At 36.0% G+C, this 18,622-nt stretch overlaps 3 protein-coding genes across 15 annotated transcripts in view; 2 read left to right on the top strand and 1 right to left on the bottom strand.

Moving 5' to 3' along the window:
* LOC123877191 (muscle calcium channel subunit alpha-1-like) overlaps positions 1 to 8,427 on the top strand; it is a 70,492-nt gene extending 62,065 nt beyond the window's left edge. For 6 of the 13 annotated variants that reach the window (XM_045923704.1, XM_045923706.1, XM_045923709.1 and 3 more), the window contains 5 exons: positions 56 to 564; positions 2,194 to 2,291; positions 3,071 to 3,177; positions 3,734 to 3,800; positions 3,994 to 8,427. In XM_045923704.1, the coding sequence (XP_045779660.1) occupies positions 56 to 564; positions 2,194 to 2,291; positions 3,071 to 3,177; positions 3,734 to 3,800; positions 3,994 to 4,065 (853 nt within the window). In that variant the 3' untranslated portion in view covers positions 4,066 to 8,427. Of the gene's footprint in view, positions 1 to 55; positions 565 to 2,190; positions 2,292 to 3,070; positions 3,178 to 3,733; positions 3,801 to 3,993 lie in introns of those variants that run through there. The other 7 variants (XM_045923711.1, XM_045923713.1, XM_045923714.1 and 4 more) reach the window with 4 other exon arrangements.
* Positions 8,428 to 10,987: 2,560 nt separating this feature from the next.
* LOC123877213 (STING ER exit protein) lies at positions 10,988 to 11,813 on the bottom strand. Its single transcript, XM_045923761.1, has one exon. It carries the CDS (start codon positions 11,685 to 11,687, stop codon positions 11,040 to 11,042), a length of 648 nt encoding a protein of 215 aa, XP_045779717.1. The 5' UTR covers positions 11,688 to 11,813; the 3' UTR covers positions 10,988 to 11,039.
* Positions 11,814 to 12,111: 298 nt separating this feature from the next.
* On the top strand, positions 12,112 to 16,421 carry LOC123877207 (mitochondrial import receptor subunit TOM40 homolog 1). The gene is made up of 8 exons (XM_045923754.1): positions 12,112 to 12,340; positions 12,761 to 12,828; positions 12,923 to 13,114; positions 13,231 to 13,362; positions 13,944 to 14,055; positions 14,571 to 14,647; positions 15,104 to 15,200; positions 15,615 to 16,421. The coding sequence occupies exons 1-8, from the start codon at positions 12,211 to 12,213 to the stop codon at positions 15,752 to 15,754; spliced, it is 948 nt and encodes a 315-aa protein (XP_045779710.1). The 5' UTR covers positions 12,112 to 12,210; the 3' UTR covers positions 15,755 to 16,421.
* Positions 16,422 to 18,622: the final 2,201 nt, after the last annotated feature.

Here is an 18,622-nt window from a genome sequence, read left to right on the forward strand (position 1 = left end):
ACACAAAATAACCTCTTTTGGATGCTTACAATCGGGACATAACGACGTAAAACAGCAATCAAAAGTCAAACTACCCCGAAATGTTAGGCCAGATCGGTCTAGCATTTGGATGCGTCAACTACCTATCGACACCGGATAGTTCTGGAACGAAATCAACATCCCCATCCAGACAGAAGGTTCACCCTGAAGGCACTGAAAAGATAACTGAAAAAATTACTGAGAAAATAACTGTAACTGAGAAGTTAGCAGTGCCGAGGAAAGCGTCTCCAGAAGATAAGACACCATCACCTGGGGAGACGATAGCACCGAAGATATCGGCTTATTTGGCGAAAGAGTGTATGCCGGCAGAGACGAGGCCTATGACGCTGTACGGGTACAACGCAGCGGCGAGGTTGCCGTTCACGTTTTCGCACGCCCGGGAGCGCCGCAGCCTGCGCGCAGCGCCGCGGCCCGTGCCCGCAGGTCGGATGGTGCGCAGCGCGTCGTCGGGCGCGGCGCCGCATGCGCATGCGCCCGCGGTCACGCCCGCGCGCCCTAACAAGCTTGTAGATCCGCCGCCGCCAGGTCTGCACTTAGTTGTTGCGGAAAGTTTCCTTCTACGTTTTACAATTCTATAATGATTTTTTTAAACTACCCTCAGATATTCAGATTCTTATTTTGAAAGTAGGCATTTATAGATATTTTGTTCTAAATGTTTCTACTCTATTTTTTACTGTTTTCAATTGGCTTTATGTCTCTGAATTCTAAATCTAAGTTCTACCCAGTTTGAATTCTATCGTCAGTTTTATTCAAGTTTTCGTTTTCAAAGTAGAAAGTTTTACCAAATATTCTGTGGCTTTTCATAGACGTTTTGTTTCACAGATACTCTTTAGAGTTAAGTTATTTTTAATATTTTTATACTGACTCTCTGATTTTCATGACGATTTATTGGAACTACCCTCTCGCGTTAGTTTTTTTTCGTTCTAAACGTAAGCGTTACTGCTGTATTATTTGATAGTTTCTTTTGACGAATTTTCTCTTTTTCTCTTTCTCTTCTTTGATTTGGCATCACTTTGGCATATTCCTATTTCCTTTTTAAAATAATAAGTAGTAGGTACCTATAGCAATTCTAACGTGAGAATATTATCTTAGAATTTTTAATTTACAAAACAGATGAAAGTTGAATTTAGTACCATATTTATTATTGTAGACCCATAGACCTAAAAGTACTCAGTAGACCACAAATAAAAGAACTCATCGAAATCGCCAAATACCTACATATTTTTATCGAAAGTTACGAAGGAAGCTTTCCAACATGAAAAAAGCATTCTGCACTAATAAATTTTAAGCTTTTCAGGCGAAAGTGACGAAAGTACGATGGGTGTAAAACGCATCTTGGTATCAATCTATATGTACACGCATTCTTCGACGCAAAATCAAACTCGATCCCCACAATTTTATCAGCAAACTTCACAATTAGCATCTCATTTAATACTTAACATGACACTTTTGACACGTCATTTGATGCACAATTTTGAAAAACTTCAACATACTTTATTTTAATACATCGATTTGAAATCATAAAATTCAAGTCTAACACGAATATTGCAAATTAAAAATGGCATGAAAATTAACACAGATCATCTGAATTGCTAACTAGTGTTTCATTTAGTACCTATAGATTAACAACTTTAGAAGCTTCTAGTTAACATGGAGAGTAACAAATCTAAAAATGCTTTCATTAAAATTTTGCACGAAAATCATAAATTTTCACGAGAGCTGAAAAATAGTTTGAATTGTTAGAAATGTCACTGCTTAAATGAATTATTATTAGTATGATAGTTAGTTGGTTACAGGCTTGAAAAATTTTGAATGCATCGTTAGAAGTCATAGCTAATGTAAATAATTTATTTATGGAGTTAGAAGCAGGCAATATAAATGAATATTAACAGTTCATAATATCTAACTAAATGTTTCTGAATTTCTATTAGAACTTTGTTGATGCATTTTCTGTTGATAAATCAGTATTTTATTGATCAATAGAATTGTTTAGAGACCCGTAATTTAAAATTTAACATTTTTTAGATTGATTTGTAGATTAGAATTGTATTCTTTTTCCATATAACTTCAAAGCACTTCTAAAGCTTCTAAACCATGAGAACTTTTCTCTTGTTTATCATGATGAAGGCTATATCAATGATCCCTATACAGTAGGCGATAATGTCGGCCGCGGGGTGGTGTCACTTCCGGGGAGCCCTAGGAACACCGCCTCAGTGCCCGTAGTGGGCTCTGCTGAGAGCCTGGTTTCTAAGGTAAGACCTTTGGCTAGTTATACTATAAAGAGTTGACCTGGTGCTCGAATGCGGTAGCTACTCGGTCAAGGCACCTAGCGTCGATTACGTCACACTGACGTTTAGGTACGGTATGCGAACCGTACTGATACGACACGACGACCGCGGGGAGGTGAGCGGGGAAGTGGCAGAGGCGCCGCATTCCAGCGAGGTGCAAACATAGCGCGACCGAGTTATACAATGTCACAATCGTAATCACCTCTGATTGGTTGACGCTCGCTCACTATAGGCTACAATGCATTGTTGCAACAAGAATACCATAAAATCAGCCAAACACAGTTATTGCGATTGCAATAATGGTTGATGCAGGTTTTCGGGAATCGACCAGCTAGTATTTTAAGAAAAAATACCGGGACTGAAATAATTTTATGTCCTCCACAATAAAGTCAGTAATCAAGTAATAAAGTCCCTCGTCTGTGCAGACCCTTATAATCAATTTGACAATTTGGCCGTTTAAATCTTAATGTAGGTACAGTCAAAGACCGTAAGTCGTTTGGCACCTTAATGATTATGGTATGCACATGCGTTAGGTGTGTGAGACGTGTTTATAGGAAAAGGTCATTAAGTGAGACAGGTTTTTGATGGAATAGTTTCGCGGAATTGCTACTCGACTTCTGAGCCCGACCTTACCTATCAATTGGTCCCAATTCGGGCGCCAAATATGCGGTGGTCCCACTTTGCTTGCCAATACTATTTCATAGTGGCAGATATTAGATACATAACTCGATATTGACTTCCAGGTGTTAGCTGAACAAGGTCTAGGGGAGTACTGCGATCCGGAATTCGTGAGGAACACCTCGAGGGAGATGCAGGAAGCACTTGACATGACTCAAGAGCAAATGGACAGGTAATACTTACTCTTTCAGTTTTTATAACCAAAGTTTACAATAATCCATTGCTTAATATTTCAAGCAGAAAATAACGGCATTTTCGATATAGGCAGTTATTTTGATCTACAACAGAATAATCGCTTCCAATGATAGCTTTTCAATATAATGCGTGTGATTTTTATCCGAACGCGAAACAGCTAAGAGAGGGCTTTGTTTTTCGCGTCTATCTGGATATAGTTACGTGAATTCTTTGACTTTTGACTTCTAAATATGTATTATGAAACCAAAATAGCGGCCGTAAAATAAAAATGAAGGTAGACGAAAAAAATTGCGAAAGCCGTAAAAAATTTTGAGTGGCATATCATATCACTAGGTCTTTCAAAATCAACATGATGTTCCCAAGACTATTTTAAAGCTATTTAAGAATTACGACCTGAAAGTTGTGTACGTAGGATCTCTATACATATATTTCTTGTTCATTTAATAAATACTAGACATGTATGAATACAATGCGAATCGCAATCGGGTTTTTGAAAACTTTTTTATTTACTTGTTACTCTTCCATCTTTGTAGAGCGGCACATCAGCTTATGACTCAAGAGAGGAACTTGAAGCTAGTCCAAAACCAACAACCCCAAGTGGTAAGCATACATCAACTGTAACAAGGTTATTTTCACCACCAAGACACAAAATTCAAATTCGCTCAAAACGTTCCAAATTAAAATTGAAAAATTGATGATTCCACGCGGTGATGAAACTAAACCTTACTTTCGTAGTTGTTTAATGGAAAAGTGAGTATAATGTATGAATAGGGTAATATTTGGGATTTTTCAGAGCGAGATCCTAGCCCGCCAGTACCATCCCTTCCACCAGCCGGCCGCGCCGCAGCCGCTCAAGCGGTTATAGCACCGACACAACATGGCGGCCAAGATGGCGCCGACAAACGTCACCCGCACCACAGACGAAAGAGAAAACGCAAGCCGGTGCTTGTTTAGACACTACCGAATACCTAGCGTTCTTAATTTTACAGTCTGATAAAAAATATGCTCAATCGTCTCTTTTATTTCACGGCTCTAGCTGCTGAATACTGAAAACTCTACAAGACAGATTATAGAGCGTACTTAGGTTGAGAATGAGATCTATTGAGCGCACTTTGAGTTTGCTCAGACTTAAGACACTGTTAAAACGAGACAGCGTTATATCGCTTGATAAATCTGTCTCATTTTAACTGAGACTTACGAGAGCTCGGCTTTGATTAGACTTTTGTCTCTTTCTCTCTTTCTGCGGCATATTCCTCATTGCTGAGGAACGTGACCCTTTTCCATTAATCACAAAATGCTTGGAGTTTACTTGGAATAATAATGCGGTGAATTCCTAGAATTCCTAGATCCTTCCGCATAACAAACAATGTCATAGACATGACAGATTTAACAGACAGACATTAATATGTACATCGATATGACGCTGTCTCGTCGACGTTAACGTCGTTTTAAGTCTGAGCAAAGTTAAAGTACTCTCTATAGACCCCACCCTCGGTACTAAATAACGTCTGCGTTTTTGTATATTAGTTGTTCGGACAGCATGTTAAAGACATGTCAAAAAAACGTAAAACACTCTTTTTATGATGCTTTACAGTATTCTGGAGCCGCGGGCCTAGACACAATCCATTTTTCTTCCACGCTTAGACGTCAAGATGAAAAAAAACGCATCGTAAATTGAGAACAATCAAGGGTGAATAGGTATCTCCTAGGCAAACGCGCTCTATCTTAGGCTGCATCATTACTTGTCAGCAGGTCTGATTGCAGCCAAGCGCTAATCTGTAAATTTGAAAAAAACCTGTTCCTTTTTGAAAGTCGGTTAACAATGTGGTTCCACACAAATCTTGACTATTAGTGTGTACGGAAAACTGATTTTGTCTACAGGGTCTGATTCGCAATGGAATTGAAATTATCAAGCACGCATTGTGACTTCAAATTCGAAAGGTACAGGCTGAATCTATAGAGCGCACTTTGACTTTGCTCAGACTTAAGACACTGTTAAAACGAGACAGCGCTATACCGCCTGGCATAAATCTGTCTCGTTTTAACTGTAACTTAAGTCTAAGCAAAGTCAAAGTCCAGTCTATAGATATCAACCTTAGAGTTAAAACGAGACATATTTATATCAGAGACATACATCTGTCTATTTTTAACTCTGACTTAAGGTTGCAAAGTCAGTTTTTAACTCTGACTTAAGGCGGCAAAGTCAAAATACCCTCTATAAGTAGATATCAGCCTCAATTATAGAGATAGTATAAAATATTTATCTGTGGCCTCAATATTGAAGTCAAAAATAAATTGTAGTCACATACGAGTAAGGTGATTTGAGTGTCATAGCGAGTAAAAACTCTTTGTATCTTAGATCTTGGCCTTTTGGCAGTATACATTATATAGCGAAATCGAACAGGCGGATCAAAATTAGGTAATTGTAATACTGAATTTCTTGGACTGTGACCGTGAAACACAGTTGAAAGTGAGATTTGTAGTACAGTAGGTATTTTATAGTAAATTTTAGACTAATCGATTAGGGTGAAATAAAAATATGACACTTTTGATGAGATCATTTCTATTCTCCTTTTTGCCATAGCGAGTATGCTTTAATTTTTTTACTGTGGACCTTTTCATAGATATTTTCGATTCCTTTACTAAGAATTTGGCTCTATCGTATTTTTTTTACTGGTTATCTCTAAACTATAGACGACTTAAGGGCTTTAGGCTTAGATTATGTAATTGGGGGTAGAAGACTCAATTTTTATAGCAACAAAATTAATACGGAATTAAACTACTTAGTTATTTTAACTAATCCTATTGTAAGATAAAATAGGCTTTATAGCTCTTATTTAAGTATAAAGTGAATGAACATGAGGCCTTTGCCCAGCAGTGGGACTATTTGGACAGCAGTCCCATTAGGTTATTTTTTTACACACAACAAGAGTCGCCTACCCCATTTTTATCTCGATATTGTTTTTAAAAAGCATATAAAAAATACTATTCAATCTAATGTTTGTCTTTCATAAGTCAATAAAAAATATATAGGTAAATATTATGAGTAAAGTTTAAAAAAGTTTGTTCGAGCTTTAAGCAATGTTAATTTGTGATGTAAAAAAATTGTGTGCAGAACTGTTAAATTTTTCAGTATTATTGATTATATAGTAGGTACCTAATTAGAGGGTAGATAGATAATTTTGACACCAGCTTTTTGTACACAAAACTTTAACTCAAAATTATCTAGATCTGTTAAAAGTATGCTCATGAAAAAAGCATAGTAAGCAAATGATAAAAGAGCATGGATTTGACCCGCCATAGCAATGCGTGGGACTGCAATACTTATTTAACTACATAGTGTTGTAAACTGAAAAGACTTGAAAGAACTTGAAAAGGACAACCGCCGAGTTTCTTGCTGATTCTTCTCTGGAGTGCGGGAATTCCGAACCCGTGCCGTATCCACTTGACACATCGAAAGCACTTGGCAATGGAAAAAAAAATCTATTCCATTGTATAAATTCCATCATTACAATTTTCGAAATACGCGCTCCAGAAAGTAATAGCATGATTTTTTAATCCAAACAATTTTATTAAAAGAAGTTTTTTGTACAAAATAATTGGCTTTAGTTTCCGCTTCGAAGGACCACCTTATTCGAGTATATTTTTTTGGCAATAAAAACCAGACTGACCATGAGGGCTTTTTCGCAATGGCATTCAAAATTCGGCCTTGTGCGAAACATTCTTCAATCCTTTGTATCAACATATCATGCGTGTTTGAGAAAGGGTATGTCAAAAGGTAGTCAATCGTACGGTAAGCCCATAGGCTGAGATTTATAGAGCGCACTTTGACTTTGCTCAGACACTGTTAAAAAGAGATAGTGCTATACCGCTGGCATAAATCTGTCTCGTTTTAACTGTAACTCAAGTCTAAGCAAAGTCAAAGTGTGCTCTATATATTTCAATCTTAGGTTAAGGAACTATTAAACTGTACTTTTGACATGACAGTTGACACATAGAGCGATGACGAGTCCTTTCTCAAATTGTACGCATTATATTGAAATTGGTTTGAACACGTGGACCAGTTTTGAACGCCACAACGAATAAGGCTCCAGCTAGTGTGATAGTAACCCTAATTTTACTCGTAAAATTTTCTACAAATTTTAAAAATCAAACACAAATTTTGCATTTACACCACACACTAAATCTTTAAAATTAATATTATAAATCTACCCATCAATAACGCGTGACAATAAATAAACTCGAAAAGAGCGGCGTTAATCATTCGATCTCGCTTACACAGTATACCTGTGTATAATGTGTAAGCGAGACGGTATTAGGGCCGCTTGGTTTCTTCATTGGCACGCGTTATATCAGCGTGACAATACCGCACTTAAAGACTTGACAAACTTTATTAATTAAGTAATTGGATCGCAGGTGTACAGTACAACAGTAACTACAGGCATTACCCATTACTGCGTAGGTTCCTGCGGTAGTGGAGCGGTGCGGGAGGGGTGTGATGACGTGACGCGAGAGCTCAGTGATTCCTCAACTTGTGACAGCTGTCACCCTCCCGCACCGCTCCACTACCGCAGCCCCCCTATCGGCTAAAAATGTATCAATCATTAAAGGTCAGCATCAATGTCAAAACATGGTATTTAGTCAATGGGATAGGCCAAAAACCATGTTTTGACATTGATGCTGTCCTTTAATGATTGATATATTTTTAGCCGATAGGCCCCCAGGAGCCTACTCAGTTATGGGCTATACCTATAAGGACAGTGTCGCTGGCAACTTTGGCTTCAGCTCAGACCAACAATTTGACCTTAGTTGTATCCTTGTGGGATACAACTAAGACCTTTTTTGAAGACATTTTTGAAGTTAAATTTCTTTAGGCATTCATCTTTTTTCCGAAACAAGTAATGTTCAAACGTCACGTCCGCCAAAAATGGCCGCCAAACAGAGCAGCTGTTTTGTAGCTGTTTTCATGTGAAAATTTTTAAAGCACCAATTAAATAGTTATTGTCATACTCGTAGATAAAATAAAATTTTCGCGTGCGTTTTTAGTGTTATTTCAACCGCCGCAGGTTTCCGTATTTTTCTTTCGATTTTTTTTTGCAACAGTAGCTGAAAGCATGAAAAAATGTTTGTAAACGGGCTAAAACAATGCCAGCGACGCTAGCGCCAGTTCTGCATCCTTTTGTTAAAAAGTAGTTTTTGAGTTGTCGACAAAAGACATGGGAATGCTGAAAAAAATGATTATTTCTACGAAGTTATGTTACGAAAAATCTTGGTCCTGCGTTGCATACTTTTTTAGATACATTAGCTTTTTCAAAACTCCCACGTTTTTCAGCGATAACTCAAAAACTACTTTTTTGGGTTAGTTGCTTTTTAACAAAATGATGACAGAGTTACAGTACCGATGTACACCAGTACCAATTTCAGTAGGTTGGATAGACTTTCAGGAATTGAAAAATACTTAAGGTCATTAATTAATTAAAATCTCACGAAAATTAAATTCTAAATCTTTGTAAGTACTTATATTCTAAATACCAGTTTTTTTTTTTTCAAAACATGCTAAAAAAAAATCTAGACCCTCGATTTCTATTTCATGCAAAAATGCGATTATCCTTTCGGTTGGCCAACTCTTGCATATTTGCTTCTTGGCTAATTTACAGTTTCAAAATCAGCCGAAATATTATTATAATAAGTAACTAAGTAATAGATAGAAATTTACTATGTGAAAAACTACCATCATATTGCAAATAAAAAATATAATATGTTATGTATTTATTTTATGTAACACAAACAATTTTACATAAAAGACAGTAGACAAATAGAATTTAACAATAATAGATTAGTAGCATTTATGCAGAAAGTGTGTCACAAAATGTAACTAATGGTTTTGAATATTTGCGATTCTAAAAGAAAACTTTCGAATTTTTATGCAAAATTAAATGTATGAAATTCAAATGAATAAAACTTGCAATTTACCAAAAAAGAACATATTTAACGAAGTATTTATTATTCGCATACATACATATAGCACCTCATTGACCAAAAACGATTAAATGGCAAAAACAATTTATTTCATTTTAGTTTTTGGCAATGGCGATTTTATGAAATAAACACTGAGAAACACTATGCAGCATGCAACTGAGCTACATGCTACAATAATTTACAGAAATCGTCAGCATTCTGTCATATCGTAATATTCCAATTTGACAATGCAATGTTGTCTCTGTATAAAATAAACAAAAATAATGTTTATATTTGTTGCAAGCTGCATTGCCGCATGATGTTGCTTCAGCGTAATGCTGACCATACACAGTTAAGTTTAACGTCAAGTTTACAGCAGACTTGAAGTGGTATCCAGTCAACTGATAGCTATATATCCAAGTTTGGTGGACGATGGTTCAAGTCCGCTGCAAACTTGACCACTACACTTGTTTGTGTATGGCCAGTGTAAAACACCCTTTAGTGTAAGGTCTCCCCTAGTAAGTGCCCTTTGATTCTCGTCATATTTAGAATAGAAATCTGTGCGAACCTTCCCATTTCAACCAAACCACATTCCTCTAGAATCTAAGAAACAAACTTGTAACTGCATCATATTTGCAATCTGTGGTAATTATATTCTAAATTTACTTATATTAAATTATTAAAATTTACTTGCTGGTATTTCACATGTCCAATTTTTGTTTTATTCAACAAGGACTGTTCATAAAATATCATCATCCTATATTTTTAGTTTGATGAAATATTTAAAAAATCCTGTTTTAATTTTGTATTTTCTAAAAAACATAAGCACAAATTTATATGTAGTGTGACAGTTTTCCAATTTTTATAATCACAAGGTGCCAATAATGTTTGTTTTCATTATTCCTGAAGTTTTCCTAATATTTGTAAACTTGTTTTCCTTGATATGTAAAAATGGAGAATTTTAAAAATAACTGCTGTATTTTTTGCCTGGTTCCTTCTTTCCCAAAAAAAATCGTTTCAAAATAGCAATAATATTTTAACATTTGCAATTTGGGATACTTAGTATGAAAAATGTTTTTTTTTTATGTAGAAACTGGGCATCATTTAATAATTTTCATTTATTATGTACTTTTAATTCAATTAATACTTATAATTTAAATTACAGCTCCAAGAAAATTTAATAAAAACAGTTTAAAGGAAAAAGAAGCATGTAAATAATGTACAAAATAATGAGAAATCTGTATTCAAATTTTTGTCTTTTTTTAAGTAAATTTTTTATAAGCTAGCTCCAAGGCTAGTTATAATGGGATTTTTGATTGTAAATAAATAAATACTTAATTATGTAAATACAAAAAGTTGTAATTATTAAAAGATAATATATTTATTCCATCAAGTCATTTAATTGGGAAATTATTAATTATCTATATTTATTGTTTAAAAAACATTGTAAAATTGTTTTCATATAAATAAAAAGATGTGAAAATATACTGACCTTTTAATGCCATCTTTCTAACACCAATGCAAATCCATACTTAAATACTTGATATAAATGTGAAAGTGTGTCTGTCTGTTACTTTTTATTTTAGATTTTGACACAATTTGGTACAGACATAGCTCACATCCCAGACATGGTCATTCCCATGATCTTATTCCAGAAAATCATTGTTCCCACAGGATTTTTAAAAACTTTTTTTTTTTTGTTTTTAAACCACATAAGCATGAAACTATCAAAAATATTTTAGTATGTATTAAAAGGAAAAGGTTGTAGGTTCAATTCCCACTTGCCTTGATTTAGGAAAATACAATACAATACAAATGAAAAAACATATCAGTCACAAAGTCTTCATATTATATTTGAAATCGTTTAGTCATAGTATAAATCTACTTATCAATTAAAGTCCCTCTGACTCTCTTCTCCATACTGTGGGAAGGAGTCTCCGCCTGACGTTTGTTCATACCCTTCCTTTCCAACTGCTTCTCAATGATCCTCGCATTGTTCGCATAGCTGTCAGCTACCTCCCTCGCCTCGATTTCATCTTCTTCTTCATCAATAGTCGATACAGTCACAGAACTGAACTTTCCCATGTTTTTAGTGTGTTTGGTCACCATTATTTTCTTAGGTTGCGCTAAGGCGACTTGTTTATATATATCAGTGACTGTTCCTTCACCTGCTGTGGCCACTAACGCCTCGTTCATGATAAAAACAACATTGCTAGCTTGATCATGCTTGTAGTAAAGAGGCACAGCACACTTTTTACACTTCAACCTATACTGTCTTTCGATACCTTTTTCGCGCTTTAAATATACAGTTTCGTCTGGGTCTGAGGTGATTTTGTGAGCGTGTTTGGACCCGTCGATGACTCTAGCACCATCCGTAGGTCGTAAAGGTAATCTGTCCAGCGTGCAGTCCAAAATAAGGGACATTTGACCGCAAATACAGTAGTAAATGTGTAGCGGCTTTGTTTCATTGTATTCCTCTTGGTCTTTCGTATCCGAGCATACAATGCTTCTTGAAACAACTTTCGGCATTATGGACTATTAGATTATTGATGAAATTGATGTTTTTAATTATTTTTAGTCAAATTTTGCAACACAAATCAAAAATCAAAATAAAGTTTTTTGACAATGGAGTGCACAGAATAAAATTGATGGTGTGACGTGGAAATGACACTGTGGACGGACCATATATTCAATGTACTCTGTGGGACGGTCCATCAAACTTGACCCAGACTTGACCATATCTAAATAATGAAATAATGTCTATGCTCTGAGTCCTGAGGGTACTTTCACATAATAGGAAGTTTTTACCACAGGTTTTTACGGTGAGATCTGGAATGGACTATTGTAATTGGAAGGTGTGGTAGCTTCTTAAAAGTTGAACCATATTTTGTAATGTTGGCAACTTGCGTTTTCCATTGTCTATGGCAATTTTTCTGTGCTTTTCTGTCAACTTCAAACCGATTGTCTTTTTTTCTGCCGATTTGTGTTTCCCTGCACATGTTAAATCGATTACTGTAGATTTTAGGAAAAGTAAAGCAAATCCTTAAACGCAATGGGCGCTATAGCGAGCAGATACCGTGTCTCGAACTCTGGGCTTACAAGCACCGACATACAGAACATAGAAAATGCTAATAAACGTGAAAATCCAGGAACGTTGGATGAATTGCACAAAAAGACTAAAGGTGAGGGCTACGAAGGTTTAACAGCCAAAAGGTTATATACTAAAGACGCGAAATTTTATGTAAAAACATAAGCATATCAAATTATTTTCCATTCATTCAGAAAAGCCCTATAAACCTCTATGTAGGCTATCAACCCAAGGTTTGGTTATATTGTGATGTAATATGGCGAATAGTCTAAATATTTCTGCATAGAATAGGTACTTGGTTTTGTGCTAGTATGACAAAATGCTGCAGTAAATTTCTGAGGATACCCAAAATGCTTTTGGGAGGGAGATAATTATGCCCTTATCAGAAATGCCCTATTTATTTTATGATAAGATTATTATTATTATGAGTACTAACCTACTCATCTACATACAACCTTATTTGGAAATATGAAAATACTTCCAAATTATATTTTATAAACTTTTTTATTTTCAGATGTTATGCCGGTTAATTTTGAAGGAGGCAAGCTGATGGTCAATAAAGGAATATCTAATCATTTTCAAGTATGTCCATAAACAATTTTTCAATATTCCAGTAAATCCTTAAGAAAAATTTGAGCAAGTGGGAGTAAAATTAATTATTACAATTATTTTACAGATGTCACATACCCTCACAATGAGCTCAATGCAGAATGGCTACAAGTTGGGTGCAACATACATTGGCACTAAACAGATCTCCCCCACCGAGGCCTTCCCCGTTGTCCTGGGGGATGTGGACCCGTCAGGCAATGTCAACTTCAACCTCATACACCAGCTCACTCCGGAGATCAGAATCAAGGGTGCTGCACAAGTAAGTTTGGGTCTCTCATTCATCTTAAGTTGAACCCCTGACTTCTGACTAAGAGCGGCATCCTAATCACTAGGCTATTACAGCATGTATATAATTTTGTGTAAAAAATTTCTCAGGTGCAAGAATGCAAGCTGTCAGCGACCCAAGGAACTCTAGAATACAAAGGCTCAGACTACACACTAGCACTAGCGGTGGGCAAGCCCGACTGCAGTGACAAATCTTCAGTGCTTGTTGGACATTATTTACAGGTACATGAGCTTTAATACAACTACCAGATGTTAACATGCTATTGAGTTTCTTGCTGGCTCTACACAGTAGTATCTACTTTCCAAATCAGTGATAGTCTCAGATGCAGCATAGTCCTATATGAAATGAATAAATTTTAATTTTTAGATAGTATAATTGGCTGTTGTCTATATGTCATGTTTTGTACATGCAAATCGAGAATCTCAGCTGTTCTTGTGTTTAAAATCTTAATATCAAGCAATAAGGTCTGTATTTCATTGGCTACATTTGACTTGTCGGTGTAGATTAAGGTGTTTCTGTTTCCTTTCTCATCATATGTAGGTATCTGAAATTAATTTCAAAGAAGTATGCTATAGCAAACCATAGCTGTAGTTATAACTCATCCACGTGAATTTCGGGTTTTCAAAATCTTGCAGGAGCATGACTTTTTACCAGATAAAAAGTAGCCTATGTGTTTATCTATCTCCATTCCAAATTTCAGCCAAATTCATCCAGTAATTTTTACGTGAAAGGGTAACAAACATACACACACACAGACCCATACAAACTTTCGCTTTTATAATAGTGTGATTTTATGTTTCAGTCAGTAACCAAGCGTTTAGCGCTGGGAGCAGAACTGGTGTACCAGTCGAGTGCGAGGATCTCTGGCGGAGAGATCGCCATCGCCTCTGCCGCCGCCAGATACACCATGGATGGTAAACCTCTTTTAATTTCATTTCTTTAAATCGTTTCTTTTCTTGTAATTCAATTCTGATCGCATACGTAAAGCCCTTTCATATGATACCCAACATGATATAGTTATCTTACTTTGAAAATTGAAAATACTAATATTTGTTCATGAACACATTCTATTTTTTTTGTGATGTAACCACAAATTCACGGTTTCCAGATTTTTTTTATTCTGCTATAAGACCTACCTGCCTGCCAAATTTCATGATTCTAGGTCAACGTGAAGCACCCTATAGATTTTCTTGATAGACACGACAGATGGACAGACAGACAGACAACAAAGTGATCCAGTTAGGGTTCCATTTTTTCTTTTGAGTTACGGAACCCTAAAAATGGTAATAATTAAACTTAAACTTAAAAATATAAGGTTTCCAGATATAAATTTCTATTTTAGTTGAACACTTAATTATTATTATAAATATTGGATAGATTTTAACTGTTTCTTGCTATTATTATAAAAATATATATTTTCAATTTCCAGATTCTGAAATATCAGCGACAGTGGGAGCGGCCAGTTTTCACGTCTGCTACTTCAAGCAGGCCAGTGAACAATTACAGGTATATATTGCTTTTTCAAGCTATTCCTGAATCTAAGGTCTTTTCAGGGTACCGTACCTTAAAAGATGAAAAGGAACCATTTCATTGTCTGTCTGTCTGTATGTCTGTCTGTCAATTCAAGGGACACAAAACCTTCAGAGTACTTCAGAGAGATCTAGTTAATCATGAAAAGCAGATAATAATTTAATAGCACAAATAAAGGCAAAAATCCAAAAATCGTGAAGTGGTTAAATCACAAAAAAAACTTTTTTTTTAATTTTATGCCCAAATGTTTACTGAATCACACCATAGATAGCGCTGTCCGTCATTAACTTAGTGCTGTACACCTGTTGGAGTCATAAATTTTTACTATACTGGTTTGAGATTTCTTATTTGATGGCACGGAACCTCAACAGACCTTCAAGTCCAACTCTGACTTTAACAGATATTTTAAACTTGTGTAAACTGTTATTGCAGGTGGTAGCAGAAATGGACACATCCTTCAGAGGCATGGAGTCGGTGGGCACCATTGGTTACCAAGTCACTATACCAAAGGCAGACCTCGTTTTTAGAGGTATTTACTGATTTATTTCATTTAAAAAAAGTGGTGGATAGCTTAGTGGTTAAGATTTCAATCCCAGCCCCTCAAAGAGGAATTAGAGGGGTTTGGGGTTCACTTCTAACTTTTCAGAGTGAGGTCCAAAGGCTTACGATTTTAACATAGTGCTTAAATTTTTAAATTTGTGTAATGATAAATCAAAAATCCTATCACATATTACACTACACAATTGCACCAAGGATTTCTGTTTGTTACGCAGCGCAGAGGCAAAGGTGTGTGAAGTCTGCCAATCCACACTTGGCCAGTGTTGTGTACTTAGCACTACAGCCTAGCCTTTAGTTAGCCTTGAGTCTAAAACCTCTCATTCTGAGAGGAGACCTGTGCTTAGTAGTGAGCTGGTGAATGATGATCACAAATCTTCATTTCCAGGCATGGCAGACTCAAATTGGAACATTGGCGCAGTGCTGGAAAAGAAGCTGCAACCTCTACCATTCTCCTTTGCCCTGTCAGGCATGGCCAACCAGGCCAAGCAGCAGTTCAAGTTTGGCTGCGGACTCATCATCGGCTAGTGTGTAGTGCAGTGTGTTAGTGTTACAGTGTTTAGTGATACGGGATGGTTCTTAAGAAAGTGTAAAACGCCCATGCTTTGCTTGGAAGAAATTCTTATATCTCGAGGAACCCAAAAATCCTGTACCTAACATGTATTTTATCTTAAGGTAACCAAAAATTCATGGATATATCTTGAAAATGACAGATTTGCATTGAAAATGTAATTTGCTCATGTTTTGCTCCAAAGAATTTCCGACATCGCTTGGGGGAATCCTAAAACCGTGAAATGTGTATTTTTTGTAGGTCACCAAAAAACTCATGGATACAACTGCATTGTATTGTTCAGTGCTGAAAGTCCTGATCAATTTCCATAAATCATATAATGGTAAAGGTTTTTCTTGGCATAATAATGTGCCAAGTTTCATGTCCTGCATTTAACTTCCACAGAAATATTGATGAGTGACTACGCTTGAGTATTTAAAATCCTCCATGTATGCATCACTGCACAATAATTTTAGTTTATAATGAATGATGTGAGTGAGTCCCTATAGTAATTTGTATTTTGGATTTAACATCTCTGTTATAATACGAGGTGTAACCAGAACGCTAGCAAAAATGAAGACAGGTGTTAGTAGGTGATTGCTGATCTATACTAATATTATAAAGAGGAATATTATAGAGAAGAAGGAGGAGGATTGTATTGAATAGGCTCAAAAACTACTGGACCGATTTCAAAATTTCTTTTATCATTACTTAGAGAGGGATTCTTCCGAATCCGTATAGGCTATATTTTATCCCAGAAAATAGATAGGATTTTTCGTGGTAGTGTCCACCCGTGCAAAGCCGGGGCGGGTCGCTAGTACCATAATAAAACTATGAAAAAAATCCTGTATTTTTAAAAGTTCACAATATATTGCAAATAAAACATCTGACTGACGTTAGGTCTACGAACGTTACGTAAATAGGTCACTCGGAGTCAATGCCGCGTCGCAGGTGGGGCTTTGACCGGAGATTGCGCGTTTGAAAAAGAACTAAATCACTATAAGTACTAGATAATGGTTATTGGCATTTGATTGTGTTTAGATAGTATAAGAATAACGCCAAGTTTTTGCTAGAGTTCTGGTTACATCTTGTATACAAAATTTTACTAATATTTTAAAGTATATAAAGTGAAGCTTTCTAAATCTTTTGTTTGAAATCCAAAATACAAATTACTTATTTTAACGAATCCTAGATGTTATAAAATATTATATAATGTTATCACAATGGTGCCAATTTGTTTGTATGTGACTAACTAACTAGGAAACTAGGTATAGTCTGATGTCTAATTCTGTGGAATCCTGAATTTTCTTAATGTTACCAGTCCTTATTACTATCGGAACTAAAACAGCTCCTACAAAAATATATTTATGACTAGCTGATGGCCGCGACTTCCTCCGCTTTTAAATTCAAGTTGTATGCACCCAAATTGGCACCAATCCTGGACAATTCAATTTTATTGCCAATATAAATAACATGTAATGTAAATATAGTAATACTTTATGTATTAACTTCTTTTACTGCTAAAGCTAGCTACACACCAGTACAGCATTTATGAAGAAATTGACACTATGGTTTCTCTGTCATAACCTACAGCCTGATCAGAAATATAAAAACTTGCTCTGGGGGTGCCACTGGTCTATGGTCTATGGTCACTGTGTATTCGGTCTTGTATTTAAAACTAGTTTCACAGATTTTCCACAATATGATGAGGTATTTTATATTTCTGTCTATCTGCATTATTTTAAATCATATGTTATATTAACAAAAAAAACTAAATAATAAAGCCAATTTAGTTTTCCTAAGTAATGAAAATGAAAATGTCCTGATGCAGAAGCAGTTGGTTTCAAATTTAAGAAGAGAGGCATCCATCTTATTCCTCTAATCTCTGACACAAAATTGATGCGCTTGGCACACTATTTGTTTTTCATCAGCAATCTTTCGCTGGCCCACTACAGAGCACGAGTCTCCTCTCAGAATGAAAAGGGGTTCGCCATAGTCCACCAAGGTGGCCAAGTGTGGATTGATTACCTGTATTTTTTGTACATGGAAAATCTGTAGAAAAACCATATTGGTCAGTTTCTGTAAAATAACGTTAAATAATACTAATTGACGTCCTGTGGCAATGCGTTGATTCAATTTAATTGTATGCGTGTAGATAGTAAATATGGTGTACTGTACATAGCCTGTTGTTAAACTGTTTATTTTTAATAGAGTTACGTTAATAAATCAAATGTCATTTTATTTCCTAACCTTTATTCCTTATCTGTGCCCTTCCAAGGATGGTCGTATTTTTTTTTTAATCGGGCTTTTGTGCTAGTCTTAAAGCTGAGTGATAATGTAGGGTCCGAATCTGAAGGCGTAACCTGAATTACATACTCTTTGCCTGAACCAAGTAACTTGTTTCCATGGATAGTGTAGTACCACAGTTTACGCCAGTTAGGGAACTTGTTGAGGCTTCGACATCACCGGTGCCTACTGCATCAAATGTCTTCCCCTATTTTTATGTCACCATAACCTAATATTTGGCATATCGTCGATTCAGAGCGGTTACGCACTCATCCGATCCGAGTCCGTGAAAATACGGATGTAAAAAACTCTGATATTGCTGACATACTAATCCGATCTCTGATCCAAATCCAAGCTATTCAGTGGACATCTTTGACATATCTCCGATTTGAATCCCAAGCACATCTGAGATATTCTCACGGATGACGACGAAAACTCGGATGACGGAAGTAGGAGCTGGTGTGTATGCTACCATACAAATAGTTCTGACTTCGGAACGTATTTTCAAGGACTGCGATCTGATGAGTACGTAACTGCTCTCAAGATCAAACTGAGGCTGA

This window comes from Maniola jurtina, chromosome 23, assembly GCF_905333055.1.
Source record: "Maniola jurtina chromosome 23, ilManJurt1.1, whole genome shotgun sequence".
In the NCBI taxonomy this organism is placed as follows: domain Eukaryota; kingdom Metazoa; phylum Arthropoda; class Insecta; order Lepidoptera; family Nymphalidae; genus Maniola; species Maniola jurtina.